We start from the raw sequence: 16,739 nt of genomic DNA, 5'->3' as shown, positions 1-16,739 counted from the left end.
CACCATCGCAGTTCCAGCTCCTCTACTGCATCGGCCATCGCAGTTCCAGCTCCTTTGCTGCATCGGCCATCGCAGTTCCAGCTCCTCTGCTGCATCAGCCATCGCAGTTCCAGCTCCTCTGCTGCATCAGCCATCGCAGTTCCAGCTCCTCTGCTGCATCAGCCACCGCAGTTCCAGCTCCTCTGCTACTTCGGCCATCGCAGTTCCAGCTCCTCTGCTACATCGGCCATCGCAGTTCCAGCTCCTCTGCTACATCGGCCATCGCAGTTCCAGCTCCTCTGCTGCATCGGCCATCGCAGTTCCAGCTCCTCTGCTGCATCGGCCATCGCAGTTTCAGCTCCTCTGGTGCATCAGCCATCGCAGTTCCAGCTCCTCTGCTGCATCGGCCATCGCAGTTCCAGCTCCTTTGCTGCATCGGCCATCACAGTTCCAGCTCCTATGCTGCATCGGCCATCGCAGTTCCAGCTCCTATGCTGCATCGGCCATCGCAGTTCCAGCTCCTCTGCTGCATCGGCCATCGCAGTTCTAGTTCCTCTGCTGCATCAGCCATCGCAGTTCCAGCTCCTCTGCTACATCGGCCATCGCAGTTCCAGCTCCTCTGCTACATCAGCCATTGCAGTTTCAGCTCCTCTGCTGCATCGGCCGTCGCAGTTCCAGCTCCTCTACTGCATCGGCCATCGCAGTTCAAGGTCTGTTGCAACAACCTTCTCAGATCCAGGTCTCTTGCATTGGCCATTGCAGTTCCAGCTCTGTCACATCAGCCATCCAAGTTCAAGGTCTGATACATCAACCTTCTCAGTTCCACATCTGCTACATCGGCCATCACAGTTCCAGGTTCTTTACATCGTCCATCCAAGCTCCATCTCGGTTACATCAGCCATCGCAGTTCCAGGTTTGCTACGTCAGTTATCAGTAATCTGGCTCTGCTGCATCTTTTTGGCACCTTTTCAGTCTTATTCATCACCACTTCAATTTGATTTAAGCCTGCTTTACACGTGTCGATATGTCGTGCGATCGCACCCGCCCCCATCGTTTGTGCGGCACGGGCAATTTGTTGCCCGTGTCGCACAAAGTCGTTTACCCCCGTCACATGTACTTACCTTCCAAACGACCTCACTGTGGGCGGCGAACATGTTCGGCGTCACAGTGACGTCACACAGCGGCCGGCCAATAGAAGCGGCGAAGGGGCGGAGATGAGCGGGACGTAAACATCCTGTCCACCTCCTTCCGCATTGCCGGCGGCCGCAGGTAAGCTGCAGTTCATCGTTCCCGGGGTGTCACACGGAGCGATGTGTGCTGCCTCGGGAACGTCGAACAGAAGGATGTTCGATTTTTAGAAAATGAGCGACGTGTCAACGAGCAACAATAAGGTGAGTATTTTTGCTCGTTCACAGTCGCATGTAGCTGTCACACACTACGATATGTCAAACGATGCCGGATGTGCGTCACTAACGACGTGACCCCGACGACATATCGTTAGATATATTGTAGCGTGTAAAGCGGCCTTTAGCAAACCTGATGTACCAGCAACACTTGTGTTTGTTGCTCAAGAACTAATCATACGGACCAGGAGCTTGAAGTATCCACCTCATCAGGTGAAACATTAGGCTTCAGGTCATCAGGCACAGGACATCAGGATGGACTGTGGATATCAGGCACATATCACCAGGCACAGGACATCGGGTTCAGAACATCGGAGACGGGTGCAGCGGACACAGATGCTGAATATAGGCTGGAAACAGGACACAGGGACACAGACAAGACGCGTCCGAGTAGGACACAGACAGGGTAGATATCGCGGGCGGAGGAGGGGACGCCGCGCTCTCCCACTGCTCGGGTCCGGCTGCCGCGGCTGCTGCGGCCTGCCGCTGCTCGGTGGCTCGAGCGATGGGCCGGATCCCGGGGACTCGAGCGGCGCTCCTTGCCCGTGAGTGAAAAGGGGAATTGGTGTTTTGGGATAGTTTATTGTCCGTGACGCCACCCACGGTTGTGGTGATTAAGTGGACACCACCGCTGCTCTTTCTGGGGAGCCCGGGAGTGATGGTATGGAGCAGCCAGTTGTTGGTTTGCCCCTCCGTGGGTGGGGGTGTTGGTGGTCCCGGGGCCCAGTGATGGGGTTGGTATGGTGGACAGGCGGGTATGGGGCCTGTGGAGGTGCAGGGGCGCAGGGGCAGCGCTGTGCCGCACGGCACGGAGGTACTCACTCAGCCAGTAAACACAACACAGTTCTCGGTAAACAAACGGCTGGTTGGACGGGTCCCTCTGACGGTTACGGTGCTGCGGTTCCCTGCAGTTAGCGGTGACGGTCTCTTCCCTGCACCTATGTATTGTTGTTTGGTAGCGATAGGTTCCCACCGGTAACCCGCTCCCCAGCTTGGATATGAGCCGGAGGAGCTCCACTCTTGCCCGCAGGCGCTGGCCCTGGGAAACTGGTGCCTTGGCGGTGGCGGTGTCTCCCCTTAACGGTTGGACTGTTGCCTTCAACGGGACTTGGTTGTTGGGAGACGGTCGTCCCCTTCACTGACGGATTTGGCAAATTCGGCGACTCCTAGCTTTGCCAGGATCCGAAAGGCCCCTGCCCTGGTGCTGACTAATCTTCGTATACCGCTACGGTACCGCCGGGTCACCACCCGTCCACGGTCCTTTCGGCAACCTCCAATCAGTCTCGCCTGCAGACAGTCACCGCCGTCTGCCAACCTTGCTGTCTCAGTCCGGGGCACACACCCGGACCAGCTTCAGGCTTTACTACTCTCACTTTTTCTGTCACTTCAGCTTCTCTCTTTAGCTCCTCTACCACTTCACTTCCTTCTACTTTCACTTCCTAAACTCATCTGCCTGGTTCTCCCACCTCCAGGGCTGTGAACTCCTCGGTGGGCGGAGCCAACTGCCTGGCGCACCCCCTGGTGTGGACATCAGCCCCTGGAGGAAGGCAACAAGGATTTTAGTTTTGACCTTGTGTGTACCTGCAGGGAATGTGGGGTGCATGTGATGTTGTGACCTGTGACCCCTGGCTTGCCCAGGGCGTCACATAGACACAGCAGATTTAGAGCTGGTTACATGCAGGACTGGTGCTGGATACTGGAAGAGCAAACAGGCTGCACCAACACGAGTAGTAGGATCAAATTCTAATGTCTTGCTCTGACCCCACCAAATGGGGGGAAGGAGCATTATATACCTGGTACCTGTCAGTGTTAAGCTGAGGACGCCTTTGCAAGGTGCGCATGCTTCCTCTTACTTAAAAGGTACAGGAAGTGCGCATACACGCACCCTACGCTGGAGACCAGGAAACCCCGTGTGGCATGCACAGGATTTGGGAGCTGGGGACAGACACACAAGTAGGCATCCGTGGGGAAGGGGGGGGGGTTGGCGAGCCGGGAGACCGTACTAAATATGAGCGGCAATGCGGGACGCATGGGACCACGCGACATGTGGTTGAGCAGAGCACCACGCAGTACCAGGATGGCCAAGCGGGAAGACAGGAAAACACACGTGAATGGCCATGCGGGAGAGCATGGGACCATGCGACACGTGGGTGGCCATACTGGTGAGCAGAGGACCATGATAGTAGAAGGATGGACGTGCAGAAGTGCAGAGACCCATGTGACACATACACGCCCGCAGGGACAAGCGGGCGCCTGCAGAGGTAACGGTATCAGTATCCCTGCTGAGGTAAGGGGAAGAGGAGAGTGCAGGGATAGGGACGAGGGGTTCTACAAGATAGTCCAACATGCCTCCTGCTGTGACTAGCAGCTACTGTCTATAGACATTTACATACAGCCTGGTGTGGGCGGGGGGCAGCCTTCTCAGCTCTGCTGCATTGCTAGATCTAAAAACTCTGATTGTGTCAGAATCGCTGGACACAGTAAACTAAGTGAGACATTGATGGATTCAGGGTCTCTTTGTCTATATTATGCTGCTCTCAGATAAGGTAGCAAAAGCCTGCTGACAGATTCCCTTTAATAATTTTAACAAAAAAAAAGTTCAACTTTCTACTTTGTTTCAGTTAGTAAATGAAACACGAACGCTCCCAGTAAAGACATCTGTATCCAGTCTAAGCAAAGCTCCGTCAGCCAAAGATGTCAAAACACTATCAGTCTGACATCCTGTCTGTTTCGCTCACAGAGCATTGTCTGGAGTAACAAGCTATGTTCACATAGGGTGCTTTTGGTCAGGTTTTGTCTTCAGCAGAACCTCATCTTTTGCCAGGAACTAACCTACAGTTTTGCCATGTTTTTTTTTTTATGACGTTTTCCAAAGAATTGACATGCTCATTCTTTCAAAAACTGATCAAAAACCAAAGTGGTTCACAAAACAGTCAGGAAAAAAAACACATGTTTTGTGAGTGTGTGAGCATGAGATTTCTGGAATCTCATAGGCTTTGCTGGGACTGTGAAGACAGAGTTTTATTAGCACGGATTTGCATAAAACCAAGTCAAAAACCATGCTAAAAAAACGCAGCAAAAATGCCCTGTGTGAACATAGCCTTAGCTGTTTGAACAGAACTAGGTTTATAGGCGTTTGCCGCCTCTGAATATAAAGAGGAATTTATTCATCTAGTTTTTCTCCCAATCGATATAGAGTACAGTACAGATGACAAAAAAAAAAGTAAACTAACCTTTCGACTTGCAATTTTCCTGAGGTTCACAGTCAAGATTCACTTTGTTTCTCAGTTTGACATAATTAGGGATGGAAACTTCAAATCTTAAACTTTCTTTCATTCTTTTCAGACACGGATTTTCTGTGTGCTGTACTTTTTGAGGCAGGAGGGGGCCATTTTCAGGCGGAGACATGTGGATGTTCTTGAGTTTACTCAGTACTCTCTTGAGCGGGTTTTTCTTCTTGCCCATCTGCACAGTTGGATGAGGCATGTTTGATATCCTGTGCAGACTGAAGCTGTTTTCCTGCCCTCGTGTCGCCTGCCACACTGCAGTCTGCTCGCCTGTAGGATCTGCTCCTCCTCCGTTTACTTCTCTAACATACTAGAAGATCCCGAAATGAATTAACCACGCCTGGGAAATTTATAGCGTGTGACAATTAACCACAAGGCAGAACTCTAAAGACTAAATACAGATGAACTGCCCACCATGGTCTCAGTTCTTCCCCTAATTAAATAAAACATGAAAATATTAGTATTATTATAAATATTATATTATTACCCATTTTATCATATATACCCACATAGATATGTAGTATTTCAAACATATATTGAATAGGTATGGGTACACGTATTGTTACAGATCATTTCATAAGTATAAATTTTATGTAACAGTGCTTGTCTAATCTTTGTAAATGGTGCGTGGAAAAACAAGCAAGTGTGCAATTTCCCTCAATAAAAATCCTCTTCATTCTCAAGAAAAAAGGGATTTTTAATTATGTTGTGTACTGCTCGTTGCCTATCGGCGGTGGCTGGTGTCCTTGGTAAAGAGTGCGGCGCTATCAAGCTCTTTGTTGCATAGCTTGCTAGTAGAGATGAGCCAACCCAACGTTCGGTGTTTGGCGTTCGTTCAGATTTGGAGTTTGTGAGCTTTACATATGGATACCACTCGTGCTAGTGTGGCGCCCTGGACAAGCCAGGACGTCACAGGTACTGCAACAACACACCCTACACCCCGGTTAGGAACATCAAGGTCAGACACAAATCCTTGTTGCCTCCCTCCAGGGGCTGATGTCCACACCAGGTGGGGGGGAGCCAGGCGGTTGGCTCCACCCACCGAGGAGTTCACAATCCTGGAGGCGGGAAAAGGAGGACAGTTGAGTTTAGGAGTTGGAGAGTGAGGAAGTAGTAGTGGAGGAACTGACTGGCCGTGTCCGGGTACGTGGCCCGGGCACCTGACAGCAAGGTTGGCAGACGGTGGTGACCGTCTGCAGGAGAGGCCGATTGACGCACAACCGTGAGGACCGGGGACGGGCGGTGGCCTGCCGGTACCGAACCGGGGAGCGAAGAGAAGCCAGCACCATCCGGCAGGGCCTACGGACCCCGACCAGGCTAGGAGTTGCCGTAAAACCGGTCAAATCCGTCAGCGACGGGAACCTCCGGGGTTTCCCAGCAGTAAAGACCCGACTGAAGGCAACCGTCCAAACCGTGAGGGAGATAAAGCTACCGCCAGAGCTAGAGCTCCCAGGGCCAGAGCCTGCGGGCAAAGGAAGGGCTCCCTTAGCCAACATACCGCTTGGGAGCGGGCTATCAGTGGGAAGCCATTGGGGCCAAGAACAGAACACCGGTGCAGGGAGAGACAGTTACCGCCAACCTACCGGGAGTGACCGCCACAGCCGTCTGTGGGACTCGTCCATCCAGCCGTTTGTCTTACCAGAGACTCTGTATGCGTTACTGGCTGAGTGAGTACCACCGTGCCGTCTGGCACTGCGCTGCCCCGCGACCCTGCACCTGGCCCAGCCCCGCAACCCACCTTCCGACCTCCACCACCGGGCCCCGGGACCACCAAAACCCCCTACCCACGGAGGGGAGAAAACATCTCAGCTGCTCCCTGTCAATGCTCCCGGGATCCCCGTACAGAGCAGCAGTGGTGTCCCAATCTCACCACAAACCGTGGGTGGCGTCACGGACAATATCCCTAACCCAAACCACCCCTTTCACTCACGAGCGAGGAGCGCCGCCCGAGTCCCCGGGATCCGGCCCACCGCTCGAGCCACCGACCGAGCGAGCAGCAGCAGCGGCCGGACCCGAGCAGTGGGTGAGCGCAGCGCCCTCCCCGCCCGCGACACTAGCATCAATGTACTCGGGTACACTCGGTCCTCAGCCCAGTGTGAGCCACTTGCAGGGTTTGATCGGCTCACACTGGGGGTAACAACAGCATGATTGGATGCAGTGTGCACCAAAAAAAAAATAATATGGAAAAACCATGCCTAACCTACCCCCGGAAGTGATCTGTTTATGGCTGGCTGCATGTGAGCGGAGACCCGAACTGCCCAATTAGTGATTTCCATTGAGGTTCAGGTCAAGTCTGGGTCCCAAACAAACTTCATCTACAGGCTGATCCTACCGAACTGAACTTTGCTCATCTCTACTTGCTAGGACTGCTTTTCAAACCTGAGCCAGATTGCTGGATCGGTTAACCCCTGCTTCCTCCAATTTAGGAGATACAAAGCTGCCTCTGCTTGCAACTTGGGTGAGAGCACAGCTTGGGCCAGTGGTGCAGCTTTCCTTTGGTCCAAACTGTCAATCATCACACTCACTGGTCCCTGACAAGCAGGAATCCAGGATATAGGGTGCAGTGAAGGGGAGCGTCTGGCACAATTATTTTTTCCCTACATTTAGATTATAACAAAAGTTAATAGAAATGTAATGCTTGATATGTGTAAGGCATAATGGGTCAAAAAACAAACTACAGCTCGTCTCACCAAAAACTAGATGTATGTTAAAAATATAACATTATGGATACTATGGCTATGAATGTGGAGCGGAGGAAACAACATACATACAGTACATGTATTTTGTGAATGTGCATAAAATGCATGCATAATGTATGACGTCACCTGCTGGCCTCTGACTAACCGGCGGCTGCCATTGATGGATCTCTGCAGAGACTTCCTCTGCGCCGCAGCGGAGATCAATCATCAGAAGTAAAGTGCAGGTGGCTAGGGCCCCCAGCATACGGCTGCGATCGTCAGGGGTCCTGCCGTCCAAAAGAAGCAGGAAAGAGGACAATGAGGGAATGGAGGACAGATGAGAATAATCTTTTTTTTTTATGCGTGTATGTGGAAACGACAATGTGGCATAAATAGGCTAAATTACTACAGGATGGGGCATTGCTAAAAGAAGGGGAAAAGGATGGGCACAAGAATGGACACCTTAATACATGGGTGACAAGATGGGTACATTACGTCAGGGGACAATATGGGCACATTACTACAGGATGGGGGCAAGATGAGTACATTACTATAGCATGTGGCATTGCTAAAGAAGGGGACAAGGATGGGGCTCAAGAATGGGCACATTACTAGAAAGGTGACAAGATGAGTACATTAATACAGGGGACAAGATGGGCACATTAATATTAATACAGGGCACAAGGATGGGGCACATTACTACAGGAGACAAAATGGGCACACTACTACAGGATAGGGTACATTACTACAGGATGGGGCACATTACTACAGGAGACAAGGATGGGCATATTACTACAGAGCACATAACTGCTGGAGGGGAAGAGGAGAGGAGATAATGACTGCTGGTGGGGAGAGGAAGCAGAGATAATTATTTCCTCTCCACCCCGGGCAGTCATTATCTCCTTTTCCCCCCAGAAGTCATTATCAGGTAACCTTTTGTTATTAGAGCTACAAATATCACAAAATTATGGATTTTTCGACAAATGACCCACCACCCGAGTTATGCTCGCTTTTTTTTTTTTGCTTTTTTTTTTACAAATTTTCACACACCAAGCTCAAAAGGATAAAGTGAAGAAAATCCAGCATCCAACAATGTAAAAATTCATACAAATTTTTTACAAGTTCATTAAAATCATAGGAAAATGACATGGTAAAAAATGTGCATAGATATCTCAAAGTAAGGCAAACATGTTTCAGACGATGGTGTCCTAACATGCTATTCAATGCAGCGTCACCAGTGGTGCCCCACGTACCTGTGTTCGCTGTGACCGCGCTTATGAATGCCAGGCACCTCCGGTCATGCGCAGTATGAAGCCAGGTGTACGCGTCCCAGCTTCAGAGAGGTCTACTGCGCATGACTGTAAGTGCTGGGAGATTCAGAAGCGCGGTCACAGTAAACACAGGTACGCGGGGCACCGCTGGTGATGCTGCATTGAATAGCATGTTAGTATACCCCTGTGGGTGTGCTAACATGCTAAGAGGACGGACTAGTCGAGGGATATAACGGCCTTTGGACTAGTCCCCGCGCTCAGCATAAGATAAAATATCTTTAAAAATACTTTTTCTGAAAATCTCTTTATCTTTGCTAGTGTATACAGGGACGGTTAGGCAGGGATTAGCAATATGCACCAGAACTGCTCGTGGTTCTGGGTGCATAATGCACCTGACAGGTTCCCTTTAATTAATTGTTCACAGACAATTGTGACCACATGAATAAAAGAAGTTTCTTGTTAGCCTGGAGAATTTCGGCATGTGTTAACTGAATGCCAAGAAGGAAAGACATCAACAATGATCTTAGAGAAGCATCTCCGCTGTTCAAAAAGGTATTCCAGAGTCAAATGTGAGACCATCTAATAAAATGTTAAAGCTCAGCCGAATCTGGGTTCTGCAACAGGACATTGACTCCAAACACACCAGCATACAGTAGGGAAAATAAGTATTTGAGCCTCTGCTGATTTTGAAAGTTTTCCCACCTACAAAGAATGGAGAGGTCTGTAATTTTTATCGTAGATAACATCAACTGTGGCACAGAATAAAAAAGTCCAGAAAATCCCATTGTATGATTTTTAAATAATTAATTAACATTTTATTGCATGAAATAAGTGTTTGATCACTGACCAACCATCAAGAATTCTGGCTCTCACAGACCTGTTATTTTTTCTCCTACTCTGCACTCATTACCTGTACTAATTGCACCTGTCTGAACGTGTTACTTGTATAAAAGACACCTGTCCACACAATCAATCACACTATAACCCCTCCACCATGGCCAAGACCAAAGAACTGTTTAAGGACACTAGGGACAAAATTGTAGACCTGCACAAGCCTAGGATGGTCTACAGGACAAGAGGCAAGCAGCTTGGTGAGAAGGCAACAACTGTTGGCACAATTATTAGAAAATGGAAGAAACACAAAATGACTGTCACTCTTACTCGGTCTAGGGCTTCACGCAATATCTTGCCTTGTGGGGTAAGGATAATTTTTAGAAAGGTCAGGAAAGAGCCCAGAACTACAGAGGAGCACCTGGTCAATGACCTGAAGAGAGCTAGGGTCACAGTCTCAAAGATTACTGTTAGTAACAAGGTATGCCGTCATGGATTAAAATCCTACAGGGCACACAAGGTTCCCCTGCTCACGCCAGCACATGTCCAGGCCTATTTCAAGTTCGCCAATGACCATCTGGATAAGCCAGAGAAGGCCTAAGAGAAGGTCACGTGGTCAGATAAGACCTAAATAGACCTTTTTGGTATCAAATCCACTTGTGTTTGGAGGATAAAGAAGGATGAGTACAACCTCAAGAACACCTTCCCAATAGTGAAGCATGGAGGTGGAAACATCATACTTTGAGGGTGCTTTTCTACAAAGGGGACAGGACGACTGCACCATATTGAAGGGAGAATGGATGGGGTCATGTATCGCGAGATTTTAGCAAACAACCTCCTTCCCTCAGTAACAGCATTGAAGGTGGGTCTTCCAGCATGACAATGACCTGAAACACACAACCAGGGCAACTAAGGAGTGCCTCTGTAAGAAGCACTTCAAGGTCCTGGAGTGGCCTAGCCAGTCTCCAGACCTGAACCCAATAGAAAATCTTTGGAGAAGCTAAAACCCAATGTTGCCCAGTGACAGCCCCGAAACCTGAAAGATCTGGAGAAGATCTGTATGGAGGAGTGACCTGAAAGATCTGGAGAAGATGTATATGGAGGAGTGGTCTAAAATCCCTGCTGCATTGTGTGCAAACTTTATCATGAACTGCAAGAAACGTCCGACCTCTGTAATAGCAAACAAAGGTTTCTACCAAATATTAAGTTCTGTTTTTCTATTGTATCAAATACTTATTTCATGCAATAAAATGTAAATTAATTATTTCAAAATAATACAATGGGATTGTCTGGAATTTATTTTGGATTCGGTCTGTCACAGTTAGAGTTATGTACCATAAAAATTACAGACCTCTCCATTCTTTGTAGGTGGGAAAACTTGCAACATTGGGAGTGTATCCAATACTTATTTCCCCCACTATATAGCAAACTGGTTAAACAAGAAAAGAATTAAAGGTGCTGCAATGGCCCAGTCACAGCACAGACGTCCATTTAGGTCTAGTTCAATTATTTCAAGTTATTGCTGTTATAGTTGATCCTCCAAGTCATAGATTCATGGGTTGCCTTAAATTCTTACACATTGCTTCTGCAAAGCACTGTTATGTCACGTGAATACTGCAGCTTATCAGCGTCCATTAATGGGCTGCAGCTCTAAGGGTGGTGTCACACACAGCGACGACGACGACATCGCTGCTACGTCATCATTTTCTGTGACGTTGCAGCGACGTCCCGTTGCTGTCGCTGTGTGTGACATCCAGCAACGACCTGGCCCCTGCTGTGAGGTCGCCGTTCGTTGCTGAATGTCCAGCTTCATTTTTCGGTCGTCGCTCTCCCGCTGTGACACACAGAAATCTGTGTGTGACAGCGAGAGAGCGACGAAATGAAGCGAGCAGGGAGCAGGAGCCGGCGTCTGGCAGCTGCGGTAAGCTGTAACCAGGGTAAACATCAGGTAACCAAGGGAAGACCTTTCCCTGGTTACCCGATATTTACCTTCGTTACTACCGTCCGCCGCTCTCGCTGCCAGTGCCGGCTCCGGCTCTCTGCACATGTAGCTGCAGTACACATCGGGTAATTAACCCGATGTGTACTGTAGCTAGGAGTGCAGGGAGCCAGCGCTAAGCAGTGTGCGCGGCTCCCTGCTCTCTGCACATGTAGCTGCACTACAAATCGGGTAATTAACCCGATGTGTACTGTAGCTAGGAGAGCAGGGAGCCAGCGCTAAGTAGTATGCACGGCTGCCTGCTCTCTGCACATGTAGCACAGCGACGCGTGTCGTTATGATCGCTGCTGCTTCTGCTGTGTTTGACAGCTAAGCAGCGATCATAACAGCGACTTACAAGGTCGCTGTTACGTCACAGAAAATGGTGACGTAACAGCGATGTCGTTGTCGCTATGTGTGAACCCAGGTTTACACTTCTGGAATAACAATATGGCGTGAGTAACAGGAGACCCAGCGCTGACATCTCTGGAACAATACCGCTATGGGAGGTCAGCACTTATATTATTTACTTTACATGCTGCATTTAAGAAACAGTTGTCCAAGTAGTGTACAACCCTTTTATATAAAAGTGGATAGTCCCAATTAGCATTTTAGAGAAGTGCTGTATGTCAGGATTCACAGAATTTAGCAATTCAACTTTCATCAGCTTGAATTGATTTCTTAATGTAAAACCTTAAAACCGCACTAATTAGAGCAACTTCACTTTAGACATGTCATAGTCTGTCACAATAGCACTGTGATATCACCTATTTTGAATGGTGAATCCTGTGTTATCTACGGTATATAGAGGTGTTATCAGTCATTGTACAGGAGGAGGAGGTGAGCTGTGATATCACATATTGTGAGTAAGCAGCCAGGTACAGCATCTTGTAACAAATAGGATCTGTTCTGCAGTACCCAACTTAGGGCACTTAACATTGAATGGAGCTGCGCTTTGCAGCTCTACTCAAAATTTTACATATGGAGGCTGCCAGAAAAAAAATAATAGCTGATTGGTGGAAGTTGTTTGGTATTGGACTTCCACTGATCTGTAACTGATGACCTATGATATGGATAGATATCAATATGTTGTGTCCAGATAATCCCTTTTATGGTGGTATAAGAAATACATTAACCTATTCTCCCGTACCAGAATAGTACTGCTCCTTGGTATTTGGTATAGTGTTTTCCACCAGTCACCTGGAATCAAGGTGACCACTGCAGTCAATCCGCAGCCACTGATCGGCTGCAATCTTCACATTTCATGCAAAGGGGAAAAGAGATGTCGTATACTTAGTTTTACCTGTTTAATTTTGGAACATTTTAGAACATTTTATTGAATATATAATTTCTCTTTGTGGAACTTTAACCGGATATGTGCTAATTTGGAATAATATACTGCAGTATTACAATTATCAGAATTATGCCAGGACCTAATAGATATCCTAAAATGCTGGACCTGGGAACATTGTTAGCACCCAGCTGCCATAATAATTATCAACATCATGGGGTAGCATTGCAGAAAAAAGGATGGGTGATGGAAGGAATCCATTTCCTCTGTAACGCAGATCTAGAGTAATCGCCAATCCCTTCCCTTAGATCAGGCGTTGTTATTTGGGTACAGCTTTTACCATGATGCACATGTACACGAATTTGCAGGATGTTCCTTCTATGAGCCAAAATGGTGAGCCTATCTAGGACACAACTTTTAACAATAAACCTTTCTGAACTAAATCTTCTCTCCACAGCTGAAGAATTATTCTCCGCTATATCAATAATATCCATAAATCTGCTTCCTTTTTTTACCTGGTTTGGGAGAACAATCATGGCTATGAAAGCATGACAATGGCTTCTTTCTGTACTGGTTATTACAGGACCTATGTGTGTGTCGTGTCATTTGGGGGACTTTTCTCTTGGCATAGGATCCTGCTGACCTGCGCAAGAACATAGTAGAACCGTTGTTACTCTTTTCTATAACAACACGTGTATGGGGATTTTTATACTGAAACCTTGACCGTTACTTTTGTTTGATGAACAATGACCTGCGATAATCAGATACGGTAGCAGTTCTTTATTTTGAGAATTTCCCTTTGGCACATGTAAATATAAGATGCAATCACCATGAATACGGAGAAAAGAGGGATTGTTTGCTCTTAGATGTCATGACACTGGTGGCATTAAGTTAGCAGACATCATGATTACAAGGCTAAAGGAACTGTAGTCTGCAGTAGTGACTGATCACCAGGGCTGATTGTATTAAAGGGGTTTAACCCCAGGGAATTATACCCCTGTACCGGGATAGATGCAGAGCATACTGTACTGCTCATACAGTAATGTGAGCTGTATCACTTGAGCAGCGCTTGTCACATATATTGCTTTGCCTCTATCCCAGGTATCGGGGCATTATTCCTGGATGCCTGGGATAGATGCAGTGCAGTGAAATGACACACTGTTCTGTTCTCTTCACCCCCCCCCACTGCAATCACCAACAGGAAGATCTCTATAACACAGAAAAAGCAGTTCTGACTATCTCCAGGGGTGTTTTTTAACCCCTGCATGATGTTTCCTACTTATGATTGGGCGACATCATACAGAGGAAAAAGCAACCACGCCAGAGAAGAATCTCTGCTATCATCCCCTTGAATTTAGTGGAAAATAGCAAAGAAAGTTTACAAACTAATATCTCAAATGAAAAAAATTAAAATAAAATAATAAATATTGTTCAGATCTTTGACCACTATATCATGATGGAATGTAAAATTTGGTGAAAGATCCTCTTTAATAAATCTATGCGCATATAAAGAGTGCCCCTTGGTCATGATTAAGGGCCAAGTTTTTGGGGCCTGAAACGCGTAGACGTGGTCTACTTTTAATATTGCATTTTGTTTTTATATGCATGGTTTTTGCAATAAAGAAGGTTTTTTTGGATCCCCTGAGTAGGTGCTGGTTTTACCTCTACTCCTTGTGCATGCTTTTCGGCAGAATCTGGCCTGTCTTGGAACCGGGCATCTAATCTTTTCACCACATGAATTGCAAGGTCTAGGTGATCTGTTGGATTTTTTTTTTCTCTGTGTTTGCATATAAAGAGTGGCTGGAGCAACATTAATGATGGCAGCTGTTTTCAGTGGCCATCAAAACATAGGTGGCACCAGACACCGTGCAAAAAAAAAGTGCTCTCAATGTGACGCTCATTCTTGGGTGAAATAATTTCCACAATTGCAGCTTTTTGTACCCCAACACACATTATCTATATTAACTCACTGTAATGATGAATAAATCCATACCTTAGTTCCAGCAATCCCTGTTTTTGTTTCTGAAAAATCCCTTGTCCAATTCTTATGCTAATGATTCGCAAATGCAGGGGCCTCGCATAAGTATTATTATTCCCTGTGCAGGTAAGTCCTTTCACATTGGGAGAGAAAGACTGATCAGTCTGCGTATACGCTGCACCCAGCAATAACGCTGCTTGTGCAAGATCTTGGATGGGGGAGCAGGTCACAGAGAAGAGAGACCTGTCAGTCAGTAACGGGAGCACAGTGTCGGATGAGAAAAGAGACCAAGCCCCTTGCAATTGCGTGTCATTAGCATGAAAATTGGACAAGGGATTTCTAAGTAATGGAAACAAAGATTGCTTGCTTTGCGCACTGACGTGGACAAGTGGAAAATAACGTAAAATAAGCTCTACCTTAAAACTACTGCACATGACCCGCCTGATTCTTGTACAGACTAGAGGTCCCTGCACAGACTGAAACAACCCTCACTGGATGACTCAGATGACCACTTGTACCTTTGCTTCCTAAGCAGCCATCGATGGTTCAATGTACCTTCTTAAGAATCCGGGGGATGGTGCAGAGTAAAATTAAGGTAAACCACAACTAATAATCTGCCAAGAGAAACACTACAGGAACAAGCTGTGGATATAAGGAGTGCAATAGGGTCTTACCGATGTATAATATGGTGACATTACCGGAAAACAGCTCACCTGGATTAGTTGTGTGTCTCACAACCATTATAGAAACATATAACAGCTGCAGCCGATCCCACGTGCCAAAGGCAGAACCAAAACAAAAACAGGATAATTGTGGTGTACTCCGCGCTGCTGTACAAAGAAACACTTCAAGTAATAAAGCAATGTGGATGGTTTATTCTACGCATTTCGAAGCGATATCCACTCTTGTTCCTCAGGAAAATCCACCAAGAGAAACACTAGGCAGACAGGCTGTAGTTCCAAGCAGGGTCCACTTCAGAAATATCACCATCATAAAACTGAAGCCTGGAGAAGCTTTGAATAGTTACAGCTGCCGGGCGGATAGGGCAGACAAAATTACCACATTGGAAACACTTGTTGGCAGAAAGACAATGAACACAAAGTGTCCACACAGAGACAAAGTGTTCAGAACCAGGACAGCAACCAAACCAGACTGTGGCTCAGCGGAGAGGGAAACTGACCACAGCACAGGAGGCGACCAGATCAAATCCGAGGCATGACATTGCTGAAACAAACGTATTGATTTATTCAGCATTAAAGGGACTTAACACAGATGATATCAGTTTGGGGTACAAAAACCTGCTGACAAGTTCCCTTTAAAAATCATCATTCTTGGCAGTACATGGTCCGGTGTAGACAAGACATGTGCTGCTGAGAACAATAATAGTTTTCTGGGCCCAGATTGATCATATCAACAATTGTCCATTGCGGTCGGCGCTATAAAAGGACCGGCGATCGGCTTACATGTCACCGACTGGTTGGTTGTTTACTGGCTGTGATCTGTATAATATAAATGCACTCTCGCATTCTTTACCCAAACCTGTTTCCACAAGGAATAAACCTTGCCAAAACGTAGAAAAATTATACAATGTGACTCTGAAATACACCAGTGGTAAAAACTAAAGTTCACCAGATCCTAAAACAAAAAAACAAATTTTTTTGGTGCTTTTAGCACCAGGGAATCCCCGTTGGAAAGTTTTATTCATGGTGAGGCAATGTTTTATAAATTTATTTAAAACAAACTAATTATTTATTACCTACATCATTAGTCCTCGTGATGCAGACATCTTGCTGCTCGGGATTTTCCGAAGTTAAACTGGGACATAAAATTGCCTTAAGACATAAATCCAGTTTGGTAAGGTTGAGTCAAATATGGTGAAAACATTGGCATCACTTGTTAGATATTGCTGAGGGTGAATAGGAGGGATTTACAGGACACAAGGTTTATACAATTTTTTAACTAGTTGGATTAGAGTAATTACAGTGCTGGCTAAATAGCTATTTGTACTGTGAACATGGGTGGATCAAGGGCTATAAACCACAG

The 16,739-nt window shown here is 46.9% G+C and overlaps 1 protein-coding gene across 1 annotated transcript in view; it reads right to left on the bottom strand.

Annotated features, from left to right (window-relative positions):
• The window catches only part of LOC142258546 (uncharacterized), a 77,725-nt gene extending 72,775 nt beyond the window's left edge, over window positions 1-4,950 (bottom strand). Inside the window, exon 1 of the mRNA XM_075331175.1 lies at window positions 4,616-4,950. Coding sequence (XP_075187290.1) covers window positions 4,616-4,868 — 253 coding nt within the window. The 5' untranslated portion in view covers window positions 4,869-4,950. The remainder of the gene's footprint in view (window positions 1-4,615) is intronic.
• Between the last annotated feature and the right edge of the window lie 11,789 nt (window positions 4,951-16,739).

The sequence above is a fragment of the Anomaloglossus baeobatrachus genome, chromosome 12 (genome assembly GCF_048569485.1).
Source record: "Anomaloglossus baeobatrachus isolate aAnoBae1 chromosome 12, aAnoBae1.hap1, whole genome shotgun sequence".
Lineage (NCBI taxonomy): Eukaryota > Metazoa > Chordata > Amphibia > Anura > Aromobatidae > Anomaloglossus > Anomaloglossus baeobatrachus.
Note: the sequence above shows the minus strand (reverse complement) of the source record. Positions and strands in the feature narration are given on the sequence as shown.